Source organism: Cydia strobilella, chromosome 23 (genome assembly GCF_947568885.1).
Source record: "Cydia strobilella chromosome 23, ilCydStro3.1, whole genome shotgun sequence".
In the NCBI taxonomy this organism is placed as follows: domain Eukaryota; kingdom Metazoa; phylum Arthropoda; class Insecta; order Lepidoptera; family Tortricidae; genus Cydia; species Cydia strobilella.
Window position 1 is genome coordinate 1,797,308 of NC_086063.1, and position 16,781 is coordinate 1,814,088.

A 16,781-nucleotide genomic window follows, 5' to 3' on the forward strand; every position below is an offset into this window, starting at 1 on the left:
GTTTACATATATCGGTTTTAGTATTTTCATCAACAAACCAAGCACTTTCATCCAAAACAGTGCCATTTGTTGAAGTGGAACTACTGATGATGATGACCAGAACGGAACTCTTTAACAAGGCATATTTCAATTTTGGCGATTTAATTCCTCTCGTTATATTTATTAAGCACAAGTAAGTTCTGAAGGAACATTTGTGTTAAGGTCTAGTTCTGATGATGGGTTCCATGAGGTCCAACTCCTCGAACCTTGATAGCTTAGATCCAAACCTTGAAAATTGAAACTTACCCGAAGTGCAAAAATGTTTAGTGACAGTTTGGCCGGACAGATGAAGAAACACTAAACATGGAAAAATAAAATTAATCTTAAAAAAAAAAAAACCGACTTCAAACGGGAAAAAATTTAATATTATCTTGTTTTATATGCGCTAGCAAACTAATACGTTTGAAGTCGGTGCGGTTACTGTATACTGTATATTTACTGCGACGGAAAGTGGTGAACTAACGTAGTTTTCTCTAAGGCTCGCTGGCTTCCCTATCCTTTGGTTTCTTTTTAAATCTAATAAGTGTAGTATTTAAACAGTAAAAGCGCTGGTGGCGTAGTGGTAAGAGCGTGCGACTTTCAATCCGCAGGTCGCGGATTTAAACCATGGAAAAATTACTGCCTTGGGTGAGACTTGAACTCACGGCCTCTGGATCGATACTCCAGCACTATGTCAACTGAGCAACCAAGACCTCATCCATAGTCAGCAAATCTTCCCACTATATGGGTCTAGGGAACCCTAGCGACATCTATCGTAAGAGCGTTACACTTAAATTTATTCCAAGCTTAATTATTTATCTATTTATTTATTTAATCTTTATTGTACAAAAGAAAATACAAATGTACAAAAGGCGGACTTAATAACATCGTTCGCAGATGTTTCTGCTCTTAGAGGATATAACCAAACGGAGTAGCCATTAACAGGCGTTTCCCTCTGTCGAAAATAGTCGGCCAATGGTCATACACAATGTATGGACTGACGTTTATCTGACATGCCTATTTTTACGTTACGTATACACATGACGTTCCCCTCCCCCGCAAAAATCGGCAGATTTTTTGTACAGAAAATTACAGACAAGGCGTCTCCGTTTAGTGGTCTAAATCAATAAACTTTCTAGTAAGTATGATAATAAAGCAAAAAGCAGTTTTTGACAAATATATATTATAAATTCAATATACGCGATATAATCCGTTTTCATAGTTTTATTTCATGAGTAACTATCGCGGTAACCGAAGACAATATTAAATATATATTATTATTCATAAAACATCAACACACTTCACATTTATTCACTATCACTATCATTACTTGATTCCTCTATTTTCATCTCACCCTTATCTTTGGCCCTTAATTTTTTTATCAACTTCAACACTTCTATTCTAAACTCAAATTTCGAATTCTCAGACAACTTTTTAACCGATGGCGTTATCGATTTGAAAAACGCTCTATCTTCGTCTTCTTCCTTTTGTATTAGATTAGAAAGGACAGCTATGATATCTTCTTCATTTGTTTTATTTTCTCTTTGCTCTGGACTGTATTCTGTTCTTGCTCTCTTCTGTGCTGGCTCTTCCTCTAAAGTGACGAACACTTTTTGTTCCCACGGTTCTGTTTCTTCTAATTCTTGTTCTTCGGTTTCTAATCCATCAAAATCTTCTGGATTTCTTCTTTGTTTGCTCAGAAAGCTGGTGTTGATTTTTTCAATATAGCTGTGGACCAAAAAACGTTTATTAATAATAATGATATTTTTACACGAAGTTATATGACCACACAGATGTTAACTATTCGCAGGAGACAACTTCTACTTTAAACTCTGTGTATCACACTAATAAAAAATTGTGTACACAGCTGTTTAGTATAGATAGAATCACTGTGATACAATGCTATAAAAAAACAAATTACTTTCTATGAAAATATTTAATGTTTTTTTTTTTTTTTCAAGTAGACACACAACTATTTTCGGTTTGTACAATACAATGCTTGTTAAGGAAAGCAATATTGAGAAGGACTACAGCACTAATAATTCTTAATAAAAATTTAACTCAATAATCATCACACCAGGATCACTAGAACCGTATCATATGTATAACTAGCTTTTGCCCGCGACTTCGTCTGCGTGGACTTAGTAACCGCAGCTAGAGTAAGAATAGCGCCTGGAAAAATTCTCATAGCAATCTTTTTTTTTTTATGTGATATTCAGCAAACGAGCAGACGAGCCGCCTGATGGGAAGCAGTCATCGTCGCCCATGGACGTAAGCAACATCACAGGAGCCACTTAAGCATTGCCGACCCTTGAGAACCCTAAATACCCGCTTCTTGAAGAATCCCATGTCGTAGCACAAAGGAAATACCTCAGGAGGCAAATCTAAATTTGAGCATATTATGCACACAAATTAGCAGGCACTTCGTTAATTACCTTAATTCCACCCCGCTTTTTACTTTCTTAAGGGATGATTTTCGGGATAAAAACTATCCTATGTCCTTCTCAGGGACTCAACCTATCTCTATGCCAAATTTCATCTAAATCGGTTCAGCGGTTTAAGCGTAAAGAGGGAACACACAGACAGAAAGACAGACAGACTTTCGCATTTATAATATTATATTAGTATGGATTATAACGCAGCGTACTGCGAACAGCGCAGGGTGAATCAATCCTTTGATACCTATAGAAGTGTCCTACGTGGGCGATCTCGTTGCGAACGCGAACGCCGTGGGCCCGCCGCGCCGCTTCGCTTCGCGTTCGCGAGTTGTTCGCTTACGTAAGACGCAGCGTAAGACTGCAATTTGACCGGAGTGAGAATATTAATTATAATTACCAATCATCCAAGAATCTAAGTAGCTCCGCGTGTATGTAGGGCCGGTTCCGACGCCCGAGGTAGTCCGGCTTTAACGACTTCACGTACGAGTCCCTGATGTTGTACCATTTCTTCGTTATCGTTGTACCTTTAATACAAAAATATCTTCAATACAAGTACATAGTACGGGTTCGTCTTCTTTGCTTTTCCCATTTTTAGGGTTCCGTACCCAACGGGTAAAATGGGACCCTATTATTAAGACTCCACTGTCCGTCTGTCTGTCACTAGGCTGTATCTCATGAAACGTGATAGCTAGACAGTTGCAATTTTCACATATGATGTATTTCTGTTGCCGCTATAAAAATACTAAAAAGTACGGAAACCTCGTCAGGCGAGTCCGTCTAGCACTTGTCCGATTTTTTATATTCGTATTATGTTTCATATAAGAATTTCTCTGGTTAATTTAAAATAAAATCTTTACGTAATTGTAAGATATAGGGTGAACCGGGGTTAATTGAACCATCGGCCAAATTATATTGCATGAGTCTGTGTAGAAAAACGTGCTAGTTAGGTGTTTTTTACGTGTGAATGTCGTAGCTTATTATACTCGTGGACAAAAGAGGAACGCAAAAAAAGGTTTAATTACTGGATTGTAATCCACTTTAAAATTAGTGGTAGCACTGCTCTCTTTAAATTGCGGCTTTAAATTCCTCAAATATCTGTTGCCATGTCCTGTCTCTCCCTAATCTGTCCTTATAGAAGGGATTTGTCTGTCCCATAGATATATAGCTAGAGTGGGACAGACATAGTAACAAAAGCGGTCTAATCTCTATATGCGATTGGATATAGTTATAGTGAGACAGAGACGGTAAGAGGTAGTTCTAGTTATATAAAATGATTCATTACCTATGTCGTGTTTAGTGGTAGCACTGCACTCTTTAAACTGGGGGTCCAGCTCCTCAAATATCTGTTCCCAGGCCCTGTCTCTCGCCAATCTGTCCTTATAGTCAGGGGCTTGTCTGTCCCATAGATATATAGCTAGAGTGGGACATACATAGTAACAGTGCCAAGCGGTCTAATCTCTATATGCGATCGGAATGATCGGATATAGTTAGAGTGAGACAGAGACGGTGAGAGGTAGTTCTAGTTATATAAAATGATTCATTACCTATGTCGTGTTTAGTGGTAGCACTGCACTTTAAACTGCGGGTCCAACTCCTCAAATATCTGTTCCCAGGCCCTGTCTGTCGTCAATCTGTCTTTATAGTCAGGGGCTTGTCTGTCCCATAGATATATAGCTAGAGTGGGACAGACATAGTAACAAAAGCGGTCTAATCTCTATATGCGATCGGATATAGTTATAGTGAGACAGAGACGGTGAGAGGTAGTTCTAGTTATATGAAATGATTCATTACCTATGTCGTGTTTAGTGGTAGCACTGCACTCTTTAAACTGGGGGTCCAGCTCCTCAAATATCTGTTCCCATGCCCTGTCTCTCGCCAATCTGTCCTTATAGTCAGGGGCTTGTCTGTCCCATAGACATATAGCTAGAGTGGGACAAACATAGTAACAGTGCCAAGCGGCACTCTAGCGGCATCTCTATATGCGATCGGAATGATCGGATACAGTTAGAATGAGACAGAGACGGTGAGAGGTAGTTCTAGTTATATAAAATGATTCATTACCTATGTCGTGTTTAGTGGTAGCACTGCACTCTTTAAACTGGGGGTCCAGCTCCTCAAATATCTGTTTCCATGCCCTGTCTCTCGCCAATCTGTCCTTATAGTCAAGGGCTTGTCTGTCCCATAGATATATAGATAGAGTGGGACAGACATAGTAACAAAAGCGGTCTAATCTCTATATGCGATCGGATATAGTTAGAGTGAGACAGAGACGGTGAGAGGTAGTTCTAGTTATATAAAATGATTCATTACCTATGTCGTGTTTAGTGGTAGCACTGCACTCTTTAAACTGGGGGTCCAGCTCCTCAAATATCTGATCCCATGCCCTGTCTCTCGCCAATCTGTCCTTATAGTCAAGGGCTTGCCTGTCCCATAGACATATAGCTAGAGTGGGACAGACATAGTAACAGTGCCAAGCGGTCTAATCTCTATATGCGATCGGAATGATCGGATACAGTTAGAATGAGACAGAGACGGTGAGAGGTAGTTCTAGTTATATAAAATGACTCATTACCTATGTCGTGTTTAGTGGTAGCACTGCACTCTTTAAACTGGGGGTCCAGCTCCTCAAATATCTGTTCCCATGCCCTGTCTCTCGCCAATCTGTCCTTATAGTCAAGGGCTTGCCTGTCCTATAGACATATAGCTAGAGTGGGACAGACATAGTAACAGTGCCAAGCGGTCTAATCTCTATATGCGATCGGAATGATCGGATATAGTTAGAGTGAGACAGAGACGGTGAGAGGTAGTTCTAGTTATATAAAATGATTCATTACCTATGTCGTGTTTAGTGGTAGCACTGCACTTTAAACTGCGGGTCCAACTCCTCAAATATCTGTTCCCAGGCCCTGTCTGTCGTCAATCTGTCTTTATAGTCAGGGGCTTGTCTGTCCCATAGATATATAGCTAGAGTGGGACAGACATAGTAACAAAAGCGGTCTAATCGCTATATGCGATCGGATATAGTTAGAGTGAGACAGAGACGGTAAGAGGTAGTTCTAGTTATATGAAATGATTCATTACCTATGTCGTGTTTAGTGGTAGCACTGCACTCTTTAAACTGGGGGTCCAACTCCTCAAATATCTGTTCCCATGCCCTGTCTCTCCCTAATCTGTCCTTATAGAAGGGATTTGTCTGTCCCATAGATATATAGCTAGACTGGGACAGACATAGTAACAAAAGCGGTCTAATCTCTATATGCGATCGAATATAGTTAGAGTGAGACAGAGACGGTGAGAGGTAGTTCTAGTTATATAAAATGATTCATTACCTATGTCGTGTTTAGTGGTAGCACTGCACTTTAAACTGCGGGTCCAACTCCTCAAATATCTGTTCCCAGGCCCTGTCTGTCGTCAATCTGTCTTTATAGTCAGGGGCTTGTCTGTCCCATAGATATATAGCTAGAGTGGGACAGACATAGTAACAAAAGCGGTCTAATCGCTATATGCGATCGGATATAGTTAGAGTGAGACAGAGACGGTAAGAGAAAGTTCTAGTTATATAAAATGATTCATTACCTATGTCGTGTTTAGTGGTAGCACTGCACTTTAAACTGCGGGTCCAACTCCTCAAATATCTGTTCCCATGCCCTGTCTCTCCCTAATCTGTCCTTATAGAAGGGATTTGTCTGTCCCATAGATATATAGCTAGACTGGGACAGACATAGTAACAAAAGCGGTCTAATCTCTATATGCGATCGAATATAGTTAGAGTGAGACAGAGACGGTGAGAGGTAGTTCTAGTTATATAAAATGATTCATTACCTATGTCGTGTTTAGTGGTAGCACTGCACTCTTTAAACTGCGGTTCCAACTCCTCAAATATCTGTTCCCATGCCCTGTCTCTCCCTAATCTGTCCTTATAGAAGGGATTTGTCTGTCCCATAGATATATAGCTAGAGTGGGACAGACATAGTAACAAAAGCGGTCTAATCTCTATATGCGATCGGATATAGTTAGAGTGAGACAGAGACGGTAAGAGAAAGTTCTAGTTATATAAAATGATTCATTACCTATGTCGTGTTTAGTGGTAGCACTGCACTTTAAACTGCGGGTCCAACTCCTCAAATATCTGTTCCCATGCCCTGTCTCTCCCTAATCTGTCCTTATAGAAGGGATTTGTCTGTCCCATAGATATATAGCTAGACTGGGACAGACATAGTAACAAAAGCGGTCTAATCTCTATATGCGATCGGATATAGTTAGAGTGAGACAGAGACGGTGAGAGGTAGTTCTAGTTATATAAAATGATTCATTACCTATGTCGTGTTTAGTGGTAGCACTGCACTCTTTAAACTGCGGGTCCAACTCCTCAAATATCTGTTCCCATGCCCTGTCTCTCGCCAATCTGTCCTTATAGTCAGGGGCTTGTCTGTCCCATAGACATATAGCTAGAGTGGGACAGACATAGTAACAAAAGCGGTCTAACCCTATAGTTAGAGTGAGACAGAGACGGTGAGAGGTAGTTCTAGTTATATAAAATGATTCATTACCTATGTCGTGTTTAGTGGTAGCACTGCACTTTAAACTGCGGGTCCAGCTCCTCAAATATCTGTTCCCATGCCCTGTCTCTCGCCAATCTGTCCTTTTAGTCAGGGGCTTGTCTGTCCCATAGATATATAGCTAGAGTGGGACAGACATAGTAACAAAAGCGGTCTAATCTATATATGCGATCGGATATAGTTAGAGTGAGACAGAGACGGTGAGAGGTATTTCTAGTTATATAAAATGATTCATTACCTATGTCGTGTTTAGTGGTAGCACTGCACTTTAAACTGCGGGTCCAGCTCCTCAAATATCTGTTCCCATGCCCTGTCTCTCGCCAATCTGTCCTTTTAGTCAGGGTCTTGTCTGTCCCATAGATATATAGCTAGAGTGGGACAGACATAGTAACAAAAGCGGTCTAATCTCTATATGCGATCGGATATAGTTAGAGTGAGACAGAGACGGTGAGAGGTAGTTCTAGTTATATAAAATGATTCATTACCTATGTCGTGTTTAGTGGTAGCACTGCACTCTTTAAACTGGGGGTCCAGCTCCTCAAATATCTGTTCCCATGCCCTGTCTCTCGCTAATCTGTCCTTATAGTCAAGGGCTTGTCTGTCCCATAGACAAGGGTGCGCTTGGACTAGTTCTATTAGTTGCTTTGTATTTTTGTACGTAAAGGATATGGGTTCGAAGTCTGAAACAAAAATAATGGTAAATTAATAAGTACCTATAATAATAGTTTGATGGCCTCCTAGCCAAGTTCCGTATGAAGTATGGATGGTATAGAAAAGATCGCAATCTCTTATGGCAGAATTGTTGTAAAAGTGACCGCGTTAAGCTTTAAATAATAGTTCCTAATCTCTCCGGTGGCGCTAGTTAGGCTCTGGGACATGAGTATAACATGAACCATATAAGGCAACAAATAACCCGACCAAATTACGTAGGTTGTTTTTGGTAGTATTTCGGTGTATGGTGGCGCCGCCTAATTACTGTTTTTTGATGGACACTTTTCATACATAGAGATTTGGCTCCTTTATACAGTCTCCATGGTATGAAGTAAGGGAATGTAAGTCATTTAGGATATTTAAGGTTAAATTAAAAATGTTTCCGTTAAACAAAATTAAATTGAAGTTACTACCGTAAGCAATAAGATGTACCTATGTAGGCTATGTACTTAGTATGTTTATCTACTTACTCTTATTGTAATTGTGTTGACAATCCTTATTGGAGCTATAATTTTATTTTCATTAGTATTGTTATTATTTTCATTTTTATTTTTATTTTGACGATCATGATAGAAATTCTTATATTTTTGACATTAATGCAAACTTATTATGTAAATTGTCTTTCATGAAATAAACCATCTAATCTAATCTAATCTAATCTATGTAATTAGGTAAGACTACCCGTCTTATTTAAGGGAGTCCCCTCTGCCAACAAACTGTCTTGCAGTTTGGCAGAATAATTAATTGTAAAATATGGTTTATTTCGCCAGAATAAATGATTTATTAATTATTATTTTATTTTAAGTGACCCTGCCTATCAAGACGATATGGTTCGGGGTTTAAATCCCATACAGTATTCTGTCTGTACATAAAAAGATTCTCAATTTTAGGAAAAATTGTGACATTCATAATATAAATACTAGAAATAAACATAAGCTCGCAGTGCCCTTCACTCGGCTCCAAAAAATTAAAAAATCATTTATAGGTAAATGTGTAAGATTTTATAATAAACTTCCAAACTATATAACTGAATTATCAATTAATAAATTTAAGAATTATGTACATCATATACTTATTTCTGAAGCTTATTATACCACACAAGACTACATGAATGATAAAACAACGTGGGTTAATTTTGATTCGAAACGATTAATTATTTATTAGGTATATTTGATTAATGATGAGGAAATGGATAATCCACTCTATGTACTTCTTTTGTATTATGATATACCTGCAGATAAGTTTAGCTTTATTGAAAAGATGATAAATAAAATTTACATTAATTGTATAAAACAAAATTAAGACTACTTATAAAATAAAACGATTAAAACTAAACCTACCTAAAAAAAAATCCCTATAACAAACCCCGACCTCTTGGCAAAGTGCCCATCACGCAGGCAGCATTCCCGCGCTGTATCGCGATAGCAAGCCTTTGCGCGAGAAAGCTGCCCGCGCGAGGGTCCCCCGTTGCCTCCCTCAACCGCTTTCCGAGCTCCTTGTGGAGCCCGCGGGCACCCCTGCCCCATGGACCGAGTGTCTCGACACCAAAAGCTACGAATTCGTAGTTGGCGCCGAGACAGCCATATTTATTTGCTTTAAAGCGCTCTCGGGCGTCGGCCGCCGCCGCGGCATTTCTGCTGGTTGATGAAATGTAGGACGCTGCCAGCGTATCGTCGCAGGTAGCGTCCCACACCAGTGCACGGCCCATCCTCCATGGGATCAACGACATCCCGTCGGGGCGCTTGCCTTCGTCCCGCGCGATCTGGGGCTCCAGAGCAGCGGGGACGCCGGCGCTGACGAGCGCCCTTCTTATGATGTCGTTGAGTGCCGCATGACGAGATAGGCGGCCGGCGCCCGAAGAGCAGGCAAGTCCATTGTGGCCTAGGCGATCAACGTTAGCCCCACAAGAGACGCAGCTGTGGTCCACACAAACATCAGCCCCAACTCGGAGACCGATGGCTATTCGGAGGGTCCCTGGATCGATGAATGTACCCGTGTTTGGTGATGGGTATGCATGAAGCCAGTGTCCAGACTCAGGTCGGGAGACAGCAAGGAGCCTTGCGCGGTCCTTACCCGAGGACGTGTGTATTAGAGCCTTCAGGACGGCGTCGGAAGCTATGTTGTCCCAAGCTCTCTGCCCCGTAGTAGGTCTAGGTGGTATATGTAGGTTGAGCCCAGCTATCCAGGCACTCCTGGCCTCCTCCATGCACGCGATCTCGCAGTTTGATGCCGGTAGGGCTTTAAGGATTTTACCTGCGAGATCAGACGTGCTATGGATTGAGAACAAGAATGCCGGCAGAGCAACACTCGAAATTTTGCGGGTTCCTAAACCACCAAACCTAATAGGCAAAGAAGCTTGGGTCCATGCCTGTTCACAGAAATGGACATTCAGAATTGATTCAAGCTGCGACTTGACTTGACAATCAATAGATTGGACTAAATCTGCGAATTTCCAGATAGGGCAGCAGCGGAGCAAGTAGGTAAATTTGGGAACCATCAAACAAAATTTTAAAATAAATAAGGCCGAATGGCTACTAATTTTAATTAAGCGATCTGAATTAACACGGAATTTAGAAATAGATTTAGCCAAAATGGACGGAACGGCTTCTTCGAAAATAGGGGAGCCGAGAAGGTGAAGATTGTCCTTTGATAGGATTTTAATATTGGGGGCTAAATTCGAAAAACTTTGAAGTGTCTGGGATGCTAAAGAGGGTTCTAAATTTTCGGAAATGTATAATTCACATTTATCAAAGTTGAGTTTTAGGCCTTCTTTTGTTGTTTTTTTTTTGACATTTAGATTTTATTCTAGTAACATTCTAGACTAGTATTTTTTATGCAATTTTTTAAGTTAGACGATCTTTTTGTGAAATTTTTAGTATTAAATTTGATCAGTATATATTATCATTCAATATTATTATGGAATAATATTAACATAAATAAATTGCTTTGATAATTAGCTTAAGATAGTACCTATACATTATGTTACATATTATTCACCATTCATAAAGTGCTTGTTGCTAGGCCTACATGAATTATTAGTACATTTCGATGCTAGTGCGGAAAGTATGTCATAACTTCATGAGTACCGAGACTCGGGACGAGTGAAGAATGACATTTCCGCACGTGTATCGAACGTCGTTTTTTAATTAAAACAGTTGCGAAAAAAAAAAAAACAACAAGTAAGGAATAAAAACAAAATCGAAAGTTGCCTTTGGAAACTTAGCTTGCAGTAAGAAAAAACGCCTCTTCTTTGACAGGCGTTTCGGCAGCTATTCCTAGCTTCCTACCTCTACCTTCCATAGCTATTCCGTTCCATTCAGACAATTTATTAAGAACGGTTTTTCAATTTTCAATATTAAAAATTAAACGTGTTATAATGACGAAGAGGTAAGTAATAAAATATGAAATATGTATTTTTCGTATTCTTACATTAACAGTAGGTTTTATGTTGATTACGACGTTTAAAGGAAACTAATATTAACACTCATCAATAAGTAGTCATGAATTGGAACAAGTAAAAATTAAAAAAAATTGGAAAAGTAAAAAGCATTAGTTCGCGAAAACCAACTTTCCGCACGCTAAACAGCCACGAAAAGTAGCACTTTTTGAGCAACTGTATTAAAAAGTATATTTTGAACTTTGAACTTTGACATTTATGTGTGATGCTGATGAGCACAGACATTTCTTCCTGAGTCATATGTATTTAAGTATTTGTATATTATATTGTTATGTCGTTGTCACTAGGACAACGGCATAATAATATAAATATACAAATACTGCATGGTTACTCACCCACAACACAAGCCTTCTTGAGCTTACTGTGGGGCTTAGTCAAATAGTCAATTTGTGCAAGAATGTCCTATAAAATATTGTATATTTATTTATTAAATAGAAATCATAGACCCGATGCCGGCAAGGCATGCAAAGAAAAAACAGTTTTAAGCGAATAAATGTTAAATATGGTAATGTATGATGTCACTTAAACTATCGTGAGACATATTGCATATTTGTGTGTGCACGACGTACAACCGCCGCGGACACTCGTGCCTGAGGATGGATTCCCAATGAATCCGAAACATGTCCCCAAAAGCGACTAAAAATAATAGTGAGTAAAAACCGTACTGATAAATATTTTTTAATGTATGATGTATGAATGTATCAACTCTTTATTGTACAAGACACAAAACACAAGTATGGTACAGGATAAAATCACAAAAATCGTCCGCCATTTTGTTTATTGCTGGTCCATAGGCTATTGAGAATAGGTCACCGAGCGGACCCCAGGCTTTCCAAGTAAGCCGTGGCCGGAACAACTCTAGGACGACGATTGATGGATTGTAATATTCAGAATTATTTGTATGGCTATCATATTAAATGTTAATTGCCAAAAGCCTTTTGCACGCGGTAGTTTATTTAAGGGGCTACCTGAGGTTTTCATCGATTTTTGACGATTTTTTGAATCGTATCTCCTACTTTTGCACTAGATATAGAATTATAAGACAAGCGGCTATCGGTTCTTCAATCTTTTATCTCCATTTTTGTCTACCGGATTGTGAAAAAAATGAATACTTTTTATTTATGATTGTTTTAAACATTGTCTAACAAAACACTTTTTTCGTATCTCGATTGCTGTGAAAGATCTTACTTATACGAAATCTACATATTTGGGTTCGTCTTAGACGTCTCTAAAAACTTGTCTAAGGTTTGAATTTTTAACTAATTAACACAAAAGTTATGGCCAGAAAACCAGTTTTTTGGCCTAAAATTGTTCAACTTTTTATATTATAATATTTCGAAAACAATGAACTTTGAAGTAAATATGGGATACTTTATTGCTAAAATCCGTTGTTCTTAATATGATAAGCTACAAAAAACATTAGAAAACTAAGGGATTCAAATCAAAGGTCATTGGGGCATGGGATCCCCTTAAGTAATTAAGGTAATAAGATATTATTAATTAATTGGTAATATTAATGAGATCTAATTAACGTATCAAGTTATCACATCAGAAAAATACTAACAACTATTTAAACTTCCTTGGTGATTAATACTTGCTTTTTAGGGTTCCGTAACCAAAAAGTAAAAACGGGACCCTATTACTAAGACTCCGCTGTCCGTCTGTCTGTCTGTCTGTCCGTCTGTCAATTTTCACAGATGATGTGCCGCTATAACAACAAATACAAAAAACAGAATAAAATAAATATTTCAGTGGGGCTCTCATACAACAAAACGTGATGTTTTTACCGTTTTTTGCGTAATGGTGCGGAACCCTTCGTGCGCGAGTCCGACTCGCACTTGTCCGGTTTGTTGAAATCGTCACATCCCTATCACCGTGCGTCACGATTACGATTCAGTCAGTCATAACATTGATAATAATAGTCAATCCGCGATCATTCCATATTGAACTTTATGCCTATAACAATACGGTTGACTTCAAAATATTTACTGGCGAAACAATCGTAGGTATTTTGTTGATGTCAAATGAATTGTTTGTTCGATTTGTTTATAATCTTCAGAATTAAAAAACCGGCCAAGTGCGAGTCGGGCTCGCGCTCGAAGGGTTCCGTACCATTACGCAAAAAATGGCAAAAAAATCACGTTTGTTGTATCGGAGCCCCACTTTAATATTTATTTTATTCTGTTTTTAGTATTTGCTGTTATAGGGGTAACAGAAATACATTATCTGTAAAAATTTCAACTTTCTAGCTATCACGGTTCATGAGATACGATACAGCCTGGTCACAGACGGACAGGCAGACAGCGGACTCTTAGTAATAGGGTCTTGTACATACCTTTGGGTACGGAACCCTAAAAAAAGAAAAGCATTGAAATAATAGAGATTCTGATGCCAGTGTACACTGCAATAATTATGTTACTTTTCGAAGGCCGCAAAAATATGTGACACGCTTTTATTGGCTCTACAAATAAGATCGAGTCAGATATTTTTGCGGCCTTCGTTGTGTCATAGAATAACCTTATAGTACTTGTGTAACATAACGTCAGAAAACACCGTTTCATTCCACAATTTAGTTGGGTACGAGGCAGGAAGTTTTCGAAACTAGATAACAACATTAATCAGAACGTATTCTCACAAAAATCACGATATTGCGGCCATGTCACGAGCCATCACGAAAACAAGTCGAATTGGCCTTCTAGCTAACCCAGGTAGCATTTATTTTATTTTTTTATTTTTATTTTATTTATTAGGAAAACTTACAGCTGAAGTAACACGTTAGGTAATAACATAGAAGCAGTGAGCCAATTACAAGTTTCCACAGATAGAAAATACGTCATTATGACGTCCGTTACGTATTTATGACGTATAACTGACGTCATTATGACGTCACTTTTACGTCGCTGACGTCACTTTGCTACCTGGGAAGACCTAGACCTGTTGAGTTGTAATGACATTATTGTGACATACACCGTAGATGCATTTATTTTATCCTGTCAATAAAAACCACATGACATTTTATTTTAAACTTTATGGTTTACTACACAGTCTTGTTTCATTTGTCTTCCTGGAGTAAAAAGTTAATATATTATTATCGTCAATTTGTCAAAATAATAAAAACAGTCATAAAATTTAAACAAAGTAAATTTAAAAATATTTCTTTTTCGAAATTCAGAATTGACTGTTTGGATTGGAGTGAAACAATTTACGCTAAAATGTGTCAAGTCAATTAAAATACCATTTAAATAACAACCGTAACACGTTGTAATAAAATTGAAAATAACTATTTATTGTAAGGGAATCCCTGAACTAACATAAAGTGTAAATACTGCATACAATTTTCGACTTTAACACCTTGCAACACAGTTCTAAATGGAAGCAGTTTCAATTCGCGCTTTTATTTACATCATAATCATAAATCTTAATGTACATTTATTTAATGTACGTATTTACTTTAGCTATGTACATACTATGTTTTAAAATAATCCAAATACTTAAATAAAATGACCTACAAAATAACTTTAATGTCAAAGATACTACATACCAGTCATCACGAACCGATTTTGATCGCGTCCGATTCCAAAATGGCTACCGTCCCCAAAAATACACTACAAAAACACGTTTTAACTTAAAATTAATCACTTTCTACTATTAAAAAGTTTATTTTACGAATAATTTGATGTAAATATGCTCGTTTTAAACGATTTTTGAATGTAAACAAAACGTAATGATGCGTCGGTCGACGGTAAGGCACTAGCCGGGCCGGGGGCCGGGCGACCGGGCGCGGTACGGCAACGTCGCACGGCGCACGGTTTGGCAGCGACGCGACGCGTAGATTTTTTGATGATTCATACGTGCGTTACGTGCTAATTTTAATTAATTAATTAGTGTAATATCTAACTACGTTAGTAAATCGTGTTACTGATGTATGTATGATGTTAGTTCTGATTGGTATGAACCTTTTTATAGATGGCACTAACGCCATTATTACTGAAGTTCCAATAGAAATGCGACGTCGTTGTGACTTACGCGCCATCGACAACAGGGTATTTTTTGTGGAAACCACATCATATAGTCATTTTAACGGTCTTATTTTTATTATGTAAATATTTTTAAGTACTTACCTATGTGTATATAGTTACAGTATGATTATGATTGCATCATCAATAGTGCATTAGGGTAACTTTGGTAGCGGAATACATTTGAAAATGGCAAATTACTAGGTATACCGAACTAGAATTACTGTCTGCCGTAGCAACAGTAAGAAAAGACACCTTCGTAATCGTTACAGTATCGTAAGCGAAGCGAAGCGATGCGGCGCCGCGTGAATTAATCCTTTGATACCTATAGAAGTGTCCTACGTGGGCAATCTCGTTGCGAACGCGAACGCCGTGGACCCGCCGCGCCGCTTCGCTTCACGTTCGCGAGTTCGCTTTTCTTCTTTTTTTTAAATAAAATAATGTTTCTATTAAGTAAAATGAGCTAACTTAAGGTTTTAAGGCACTTTTCCTCCAGGGCTTATTAATTTTTTCCAACCCATATAGCCTAGGCAGTAAATAAGCTTTTCCATGTAGAGACATTCTAGCAGTGCGCGGCGCTGGATCTGAAAAGGCCGTGCGACCCGGCTGACGCGCCGGAATTCCGGTGCAGACAGACGATAGTACTAGCTAAGGCTACGCCTGACCTTCAGCGGATGAAATTAATGATCATACCCCGAGATATACAGTCTAGGTAAGCAATACACATTTCATACAAATTTTGAAATGCTTCTACCATTTCAAAATTTGTATGAAATGTGTTTTTCGCTCCTAATTATAACAATAATCAAAAAACCGAAAAAAGTCAAACGTAGGGGCATGACTTACTTGACTTATGGTCCTATATCTCCTAGATGGGGCAGAGGGCATCTACAGTGCTCCGCCATCCCGTTCGGTCTTGAGCTTCGCGCTTCATTTCGCTCCACGTCTTGGCATAGCTATGGTTAATATACATCAAATTATGTAAAAATATTTTCCTTAATGTCAATACCCAGAGGAAAATGAGGACTACGATTATATAGAGAAGCGGTCGGCCCTTTCCGTATTATATCGCGTATATTGAATTTATAATACATCCCGACGTTTCGAACTCTTTACAGCGTTCGTGGTCAACGGGTGACTGAGGAAAAATTACAAAGTGCAAAAATACCCACATACTAAAATAATGAACAATAACAATAGACTACAAACTTTAAGGCTGGTTGTACATGCAAAATCGGTTCATAAGGCTAGTTATACACTATAATTATTTTTCAAGTAGAGATATATATATATATATATACGCGATAAAAAAAAAGTTTAACGTTTTAGTAAACGCTCCGTGTATCCTTAACCACAGCCTTACCGCCTGTCACTTGTCAAGCGAAAATATGAAGCGTTTAGGGTTGAACAATGCACGTGCGTAATTACACGGCTTAGCGAGATTCGGCTTTGCACACTCGTAGCACGAAACCGTTTTAGTGTCTATGTGCGGACGACATAATATGTCTGTGTAAGCTAATATGGGTGTGTTTTAGGGTTGTGTCTCTGAAATATGTTGGCATACTTAGTTCAATGGTATTAC

At 38.5% G+C, this 16,781-nt stretch overlaps 1 protein-coding gene across 1 annotated transcript; it reads right to left on the bottom strand.

Annotated features, from left to right (window-relative positions):
* Positions 1-1,325: 1,325 nt before the first annotated feature.
* On the bottom strand, positions 1,326-14,959 carry LOC134751678 (uncharacterized). Its single transcript, XM_063687123.1, has 5 exons — positions 14,725-14,959; positions 7,501-7,695; positions 6,773-6,943; positions 2,854-2,980; positions 1,326-1,746 (listed from the first exon to the last, which is right to left on the bottom strand). Exons 1-5 carry the CDS (start codon positions 14,729-14,731, stop codon positions 1,326-1,328), a joined length of 921 nt encoding a protein of 306 aa, XP_063543193.1. The 5' UTR covers positions 14,732-14,959.
* Between the last annotated feature and the right edge of the window lie 1,822 nt (positions 14,960-16,781).